Genomic DNA, 8,512 nt, shown 5'->3' with positions numbered 1-8,512 from the left:
AAAAAAAAAAAAAAGAAAAAAAAAAAGAGAGAGAGAGAATACAGGCTGGACACAGTGGCTCACGCCTGTAATCTCAACACTTTAGGAGGCAAAGGCAGGCCAATCACTTGAGCCCAGGAGTTCAAAACCAGCCTGGGCAACATGGTGAAACCCTGTCTCTACAAAAACATTTAAAAATTAGCCAGGCATGGTGGTGCCACTACTTGGAAGGCTGAGGTGGGAGGATTGATTGAGCCCAGGAGGCAGAGGCTACAGTGAGCTGAGATTGTGCAATATACTTCAGCCAGGATGACAGAGTGAGACCCTGTCTTCAAATAAATAAATAGCTCTTTCTGCCGTCTTTCCACACTGCCACAGTGGTGCACATGAATGTCTTGGCTGATGCTCTCAAGACCATCAGCAATGCCGAAAAGAAAGACAAACGCCAGGTGCTTATTAGGCCATGCTCCAAAGTCATTGTCTGGTTTCTCACTGTAATGATGAAGCATGGTTACATTGGCAAATTTGAAATCACTGATGATCACAGAGCTGGGAAAATTGTGAACCTCACAGGCAGGCTAAACAAGTGTGGAGTGATCAGCCCCAGATTTGATGTGCAACTCAAAGACCTAGAAAAATGGCAGAATAATCTGCTTCCATCCCGCCAGTTTGGTTTCATTGTACTGACAGCCTCAGCGGACATCATGGACCACAACGAAGCAAGATGAAAACACACAGGAGGGAAAATCCTGGGATTCTTTTTCCAGGGATGTATTACATATACTTACAAATAAAATGTCTCATGGACTCTGAAAAATAAATAAATAAATAAACAAGGGCTAGGTGTGGTAACTCATGCCTGTAATTCCAACATTTTGGGAGGCCGAGGCAGGTGGATCACCCAAGGCCAGGAGTTCAAGATGAGCCTGACCAACATGGTGAAACCCCGTCTCTACTAAAAATACAAAAATTAGCCACGCATGGTGGCATGTGCCTGTAATCCCAGCTACTGGGAGACTGAGACAGGAGAATTGCTTGAACCCAGCAGGCAGAGGTTGCAGTGAGCCAAAATTGTGCCACTGCACTCCAGCCTGGGTGACAGAATGAGACTCCATATCAAAAACAAATAAATAAATAAATAAATAAAGTTAAATTAAATAAAAGACAGGGCCAGGCATGGTGGCTCACCCCCTGTAATCCCAGTACTTTGGGAGCCCGAGGTGGGCGGATCACCTGAGGTCAGGAGTTCAAGACCAGCCTGGCTAATATGATGAAAGCCTGTTTCTACTGAAAACACAAAAAATAAGCCAGGCGTGGTAGTGCGTGCCTGTAATCCCAGCTACTCAGGAGACTGAGGCAGGAGAATCACTTGAACCCGAGAGGCGGAGGTTGCAATGAGCCATGATCGTGCCTTTGCACACGAGCTTGGGCAACAAGAGCCAAACTCCATCTCAAACAAAAATAAAAACAAGACAGAAACATACGTGTTTGCAACCATGTGTTTCTCTGATTGTGTTCTAGTCACCAAGGAAGGATGTTTGGATTTTCTTTTATTTTGGATTATTCACACCTTTTCTCCCTCTGTCTTAACATGAAAACCAAGAATCAAAACAGTAACCAGCTGCTACCCTCAGCAAAACAAACAGATTGTAAAAGCAATTACACCATTACCACTTCTCATTTATCTGCATACAAAATAACTTACTCTCCCTCTTTCTCCCACATGGTTCCAGGCTGAGCTGGGATTATTACTGCCTAGATTATTATTGTCTTCTACATAAATTCCTTTTTCTTAGACTGCGTCTGCCAGATAGCCTTACATATTTTTTTTTAAATCATATTTTTTCCCCAGCCTCCATGATTACTTTAAGGGAAGCATGGTAGTGAGCAGGAAGAAAACAATGTGAACTGAGTGGTGGTTATTAAATACCAGGTACTTTGTGCACAATGGCTTAATTACCACAATAACCCTGTAGGGTAGTTATTATTATCCCCATTTTACAAGTAAGGAAATGGAAACTCACAGAGCCTGCTCAGGTTCAAAGAAGAATAAATAAATATCACAACAATAGAGATTTGAACTAGCTCTATATGATTTCAGAGTCCATGCCTTTAGACTTAGCCAGAGGGACTTTTTTGTGTGTGTGATGGAGTCTCACTCTGTCTCCCAGGCTGCGGCGCAATGGCGTGATCTCGGCTCATTGCAACCTCCGCCTCCCAGGTTCAAGCAATTCTCCTGCCTCAGCCTCCTGAGTAGCTGGGCGACTACAGGCGTGTGCCACCCACCCGGCTAAATTTTTTCGTATTTTTAGTAGAGACAGGGTTTCACCGTGTTAGCCAGAATGGTCTCGATCTCCTCACCTTGTGATCTGCCCTTCTCAGCCTCCCAAAGTGCTGGGATTACAGGCGTGAGCTACCACACCCAGCCTGATACCTGTTTTTTCAAAGAGGGTCTCATCCTCCTCCAGAAGGAGGATAACTTAAGGCCAAGTGGATGTGTCTACCCAGAGCTCATTTCTCTCCCCCGCTAGACCATGCTGCAGTTACCGGAATCCCCTGTTGAGCAGAGCAGTCCCTTCCAAGGCCACAGCTCACACCCTCTTCCTGGGGGTTGATCTCCTGAGGGCACAGACTGAGCTGCTGGGGGCACAGCCCTGGTCCTGTTAGCCTGTAGTACAGATGGGGTTTAGATGTACAGCCTCATTGAGCACACACCTTTGTGTGAGGCCCCTTCGGCAGAATGGAAGAGAACTTGAGGCCGACAAGGGCTTGAAGGAACCCCAGAATTCTAGACGTAAACCTTCCAGTTGATATTGATTTACTTGTTAAGATAAGAGGGTAGAACATGTCTATTTGATGGTTTATTAGCTTTGATTTATAACTTTTACATATTTAGACATTTGGTACCAGGGCCTAAATTTTTCTCTTGCCGTGAGCCCCCCACAAATATTAGAGGTGGGCTCGCTCATCTCACTACGGCACTCTGATTCTTCCTTCTGCCCTTCCCATTCTGTTCTTCATGGTTAGAAAGCCCCCAGACTTGCCCACCAGCAATTCCCCTCTTCATTCTTACAGCTTGCCAAATCTACCTTTTCAATGGAAACTTTTCGGCTTATTACAACAGGGGGCGCTGATTTCTCACCCTTGGCCTTGCATGGTTGCCATGACTTCTCCTGCTATTCCCCACCTAAAGAGAATGTAATGAACTCACAGTGTGTACTTATAGTCATTTCCTTTTTTTTCTTGTTGAGACAGGGTCTCACTCTGTCACCCAGGCTGGAGTACAGTGGCACGATGTCGGCTTACTACAACCTCTGCCTCCTGGGTTCAAGCAATTCTCCTGCCTCAGCCTCCTGAGTAGCTGGAATTACAGGCCCCTGCCACCACGCCCAGCTCATTTTTGTGTTTTTAGTACAGACAGGGTTTCACCACGTTGGCCAGGCTGGTTTCAACTCCTGGTCTCTAGTGATCCACCCACCTCGGCCCCTCAAGGTGCTGGGTTTACAGGCATGAGCCACCGCACACGGCCACCTGTAGTCATTTTACTGTCTGTCCTGCCACTCTTCTGTCCTATATGTTTAGGAGTCTTCAGGCTGCTTATAGTACTCAACAGTGGCTCCCTTGAGCTACAACCTTGTTTTAGCATCTATGGAGAGATATTATGGAAGATTCTTGCTGGTTGATGAGTTTCCAATCAAATATACCAGGGCCTAGTGACACAGGAAAGGTTGAAAAATAAGAACAGAACCAGGGTTGTCTAGAGAGAAGTTTCCATTTCATTTAGTAGAAAGAAGATAAAGGGAATAGAGCCCAAAGAAAAAGTTAGACAAATGCAGGGTGATTGGGTACAGGACCAAGTTTACAGGAAAGTTAGCCTTAAGGGTAGGGTCATAGGTTAGGAAGTCTGTGGAGATGGATTAGGCTTGGGAGAGAGTCACAGAATAGCACCACGGTGACCCAGGCCAGAAAAGTGAGTGCCATCTTCACCTCTCCCTTCTCCTTTATCTTTTTTTTTTTTTTTTTTTTTTGAGACGGAGTTTCGCTCTTGTTACCCAGGCTGGAGTGCAATGGCGCAATCTCGGCTCACCGCAACCTCCTCCTCCTGGGTTCAGGCAATTCTCCTGCCTCAGCTTCCTGAGTAGCTGGGATTACAGGCACGCGCCACCATGCCCAGCTAATTTTTTGTATTTTTAGTAGAGACGGGGTTTCACTATGTTGACCAGGATGGTCTCGATCTCTTGACCTCGTGATCCACCCGCCTCAGCCTCCCAAAGTGCTGGGATTACAGGCTTGAGCCACCGCGCCCGGCTCTCCTCCTTTATCTCCTACACCAGTCAATCACTAAGGCCTGTCGGGGAAAGCTCTCTGAGCTCCACCTACTTCTCCCCACCCCCACTCTCGCCCCCAAGCTCAAGCCACCACCGTCTCCCACCTGGATTTTGACAACAGCCTCCTTTTTGTTCTCTGTGCTGCCAGCCCTGCCCTTTCTCATCAGTCTTTCACACTAGAGCTAGAATGAGCTTTCTCACTGTCCTGATTAAACAACTCCTGGTTGCTTTCTGGATAAAATCCAAATGGCTTAGCTTGATGCTCAAGATCCTTCAGGATCTAGTTACCAACAACGAGTCTCATCCCTCTGCATCTTGCCACACCACAACTGTTCATTCTGGCCACATTGAATTACCTGCCCTCTGTTGAAGGGATCGCTTAATCCCTCACTTCCAAGACTTTGTACTTATTGACCCTACTCCATGAACCATCTTTCCATTCCCTCCCTATAAAGTTTTTTAGGCATCTCAGAAATGTCACCTCCTTCTAGAAGCCTTCCTTGACTACCCCTTCTCAGCACTGTGATGCATGTCCATTCTATGTATTTCCATAGCACCCACTGCTTACCCCTTTTATAATACTGTTGTTCTGTGTTGAAATTATCTGTCTTTTATTTAATAATCCTATGTATCCCCTATTAGACTATAAAGTTTTGTTTGGTTTTGTTTTGGTTTTTTGAGACAGTTTCATTCTTGTTGCATAGGCAGGAGTACAGTGGTGAGATCTCAGCTCACCACAACCTCTGCCTCCCAGGTTCAAACAATTCTACTACCCCAGCCTCCCGAGTAGCTGGGATTACCAGCATGTGCCACCACACCCAGCTAATTTTGTATTTTTAGCAGAGATGGGGTTTCTCCATGTTCTTCAGGCTGATCTTGAACTCCCAACCTCAGGTGATCCACCTGCCTTGGCCTTCCAAAGTGCTGGGATTACAGGCATGAGCCACTGTGCCCAGCTGACTATAAAGTTTTTAAGGGCAAGGACTCTGTCTTATTCATTGTTCAATCATTCACAAAATTTCTGTTGAGAGACTAGTATGTGCCAGGTACTGTTCTAAGTGCTGGGGATACAGTGATGAACAATGTCCCTGCCCTAGGGAAGCTCATCTTCTAGTAGGGAAAAAGCAATAAAAAAATAAAAATAAAGCTGGGCATGGTGACGCATGCCTATAATCCCAGCACTTAGGGAGGCTGAGGCAGGTGGATCACCTGAGGTCAGGAGTTCGAGACTAGCCTGACCAACATGGAGAAACCCCGTCTCTACCAAAAATACAAAATTAGCTGGGCTTAGTAGCGCATGCCTGTAATCTCAGCTACCAGGGAGGCTGAGGCAGGAGAATCGCTTGAACCTGGGAGCCAGAGGTTGTGGTGAGCCGAGATCACGCCATTGCACTCCAGCCTAGACAGCAAGAGTGAAACTCTGTCTCAAAAATAAATAAATAAATAAACAAACTATATATAAGTGCTAAAAAGAAAAATAAGGAAATATAAAGGGATAAAGAAGAGAGAGTGATGGCTATTTAGAAAGGGTAGTCAGGAAAGGCCTCGCTGAGGAGGCGATATCAGAGGTGAGGCCTAAATGAAATGAGAGAGCCAGCTAAGGCAGAATCTGGGGGAAGAATGTTCCAGGCAGAGGAAACGGGAAGGGTCCTGAGTGGGAAAACCTTTGCTGTGTTCAGTAGGAGCCTATTGTAGCTGGACACTTGACTATTTTCTACAAGTACTATAAAACTATTAGAAGATTTTTTTGTTTTGTTTTGTTTTTGTTTTTTTGAGATACAGGGTCTCGCTCTGTCACCAGGCTGGAGTTCAGTGGTGCAATCTCCGCTCACTGCAACCTCCGCCTCCCGGGTTCAAGCAATTCTTCTGCCTCAGTCTCCTGAGTAGCTGGGACTACAGGCATGCACCACCATACCCAGCTAATTTTTGTATTTCAGTAGAGATGGGGTTTCACCATGTTAGCCAGGATGGTCTCGATCTCCTGACCTCATGATCCGCTCACCTCAGCCTCCCAAAGGATTACAGGGGTGAGCCACCACGCCCGACCTATTAGAAGGGTTTAAGTGGCAAGATCTGATCTACATTTTCCTTTTTTTCTTTAGCTTTTATTTTTTAGAGACAGAGTCTTGGTTTGTTATGCAGGCTGGAGTGCAGTAGTGCAATCATAGCTCACTGCAGTCTCAAATTCATGGGCTCGAGCTGATCTACATTTTAAAAGATCAGTTTAGCTACTCACTGTGTGGGGTGTAGACTGTGGCCAGGCCAAATTTGAATCAAGAAGATCAGCTAGGAAGTATTGTCGTGGCCCAGCAAGAGATGTCAGTGGTTTAGACCAAATTAGATTTCGGAAGTGGTAAAGAATAGGCAAATGTGGGAGATATTTGTACTGTCAGTGTTTAGCATGATGTCTGCCTAGACAGTCAATAAATATTTGATGAATGAATTGAGAATTAATCCAACTCAATAAAGACCGAGCTAGAACTGAAATCATCCATCCTTAGATCCTCTGCTAAAATACCAACCCCTCCACAAACTGCCATTAACAAAGGATCAGTACTAGGACATACATTTGTTAATTCCTGAAAATCAATAGGAAGTTAACAAATAACCCAATAGGAGAATGAGCAAAAGATATACATGACTGGGCATTTCACAGAGGACAGAGCATTAATGGCTAATAAATATATGAAAAGATACTCAACCTCATTGACAATAAGAGAATATAAATTTAAACCACCATGAAATTCCTTTTTTTTTTTTTTTTTTTTTTTTTTTTGGTGACAGAGTCTCACTCTGTTGCCAGACTGGAGTGCAGTAGCATGATCTTAGCTCAATTTTATCTCTGCCTCCCGGGTTCAAGCTACTCTCCTGCCTCAGCCTCTCAAGTAGCTGGGATTACAGGCGCGAGCCACCACGACCAGTTAATTTTTGTATTTTTAGTAGAGACGAGGTTTCACCATGTTGGCCAGGATGGTCTCGATCAACCTGACCTGTAATCCACCCACCTTGGCCTCCCAGAGTGCTGAGATTACAGGCATGAGCCATGCGCCCAGCCATGAAATTCCATTTTATACCCAATAGACTGACCAAATACCAAGTGTTGGCAAGGATAGGGTACCAACTAAAACTCTTATATATTTTTGTGTGCGTAAGTATTAGAAAATGAATGGGCCAGGCGCGGTGGCTCAAGCCTGTAATCCCAGCACTTTGGGAGGCTGAGGCGGGTGGATCACGAGGTCAAAAGATCGAGACCATCCTGGTCAACATGGTGAAACCCCGTCTCTACTAAAAATACAAAAAAATTAGCTGGGCATGGTGGCGCGTGCCTGTAATCCCAGCTACTCAGGAGGCTGAGGCAGGAGAATTGCCTGAACCCAGGAGGCGGAGGTTGCGGTGAGCCGAGATCGTGCCATTGCACTCCAGCCTGGGTAACAAGAGCGAAACTCCGTCTCAAAAAAAAAAAAAAAAAAAAAAAAAAAAGTAGGGCATGCTGCTGGGTGTGGTGGCTCATGCCTGTTATCCCAGCACTTTGGGAGGCCAACACTGGTGGATCACCTGAGGTCATGAGTTCAAGACCGGCCTGACCAACATGATGAAACTCTGTCTCTACTAAAAATACAAAATTAGCGTGGTGTAGTGGTGCACACCTGTAATCCCAGCTATGTGGGAGGCTGAGGCAGGAGAATTGCTTGAACCCAGAAGGTGGAGGTTGCTATGAGCCGAGATCATGCCATTGCACTCCAGTATGGGTGACGAGAGTGAAACTTCATCTCAAAAAAAAAAAAAAAAAAAAATTAGGGAGTGGTTTAATGGGTGCCCATTTTATTACTATGCTTCCTCATTTACATAAAATGTCAGTTCTGGAAACATTGCCTTGCCTTGTTCACGCCTATTTCCTTAACACCAAGAACAGTGCCTAGTACATAGTAGATGCTCAAAAACTCTGTGTTGAATAAATGAATATACATTACTTGCATTATTTTATATGATTTAAGTGTTTCATAATTTTCTTTTTTCAAATGTTTTGGTTTTTATTTTTTGTAGAGACGGGGTCTCGCTATGTTGCCCAGGCTGGTCTCAAACTCTTAGGCTAATACAATCTGCCTGCCTCAGCTTGCCAAAGTGCTGGGCTTACAGGCATGAGCCACATGCCTAGAGTAGGTTTTCTTAAAAGAAGGAAAAAACCCACTTTAATTATGTTTCCC

General features: G+C 45.1%; 1 protein-coding gene across 1 annotated transcript; it reads left to right on the top strand.

The window, feature by feature from the left end:
• Positions 1-365: 365 nt before the first annotated feature.
• On the top strand, positions 366-707 carry LOC101048696 (small ribosomal subunit protein uS8-like). The gene has a single exon (XM_039472359.1). The coding sequence runs from the start codon at positions 366-368 to the stop codon at positions 705-707; it is 342 nt and encodes a 113-aa protein (XP_039328293.1).
• Positions 708-8,512: the final 7,805 nt, after the last annotated feature.

This window comes from Saimiri boliviensis, chromosome 7 (genome assembly GCF_048565385.1).
Source record: "Saimiri boliviensis isolate mSaiBol1 chromosome 7, mSaiBol1.pri, whole genome shotgun sequence".
Taxonomy (NCBI): domain Eukaryota; kingdom Metazoa; phylum Chordata; class Mammalia; order Primates; family Cebidae; genus Saimiri; species Saimiri boliviensis.
This window is presented reverse-complemented; position numbering and strand designations above follow the sequence as displayed.

What these genes read in the sequence shown, in the direction of transcription:
- LOC101048696 (XM_039472359.1), top strand. Translation starts at nt 366, where the DNA reads ATGAATGTCTTGGCTGATGCTCTCAAGACCATCAGCAATGCCGAAAAG.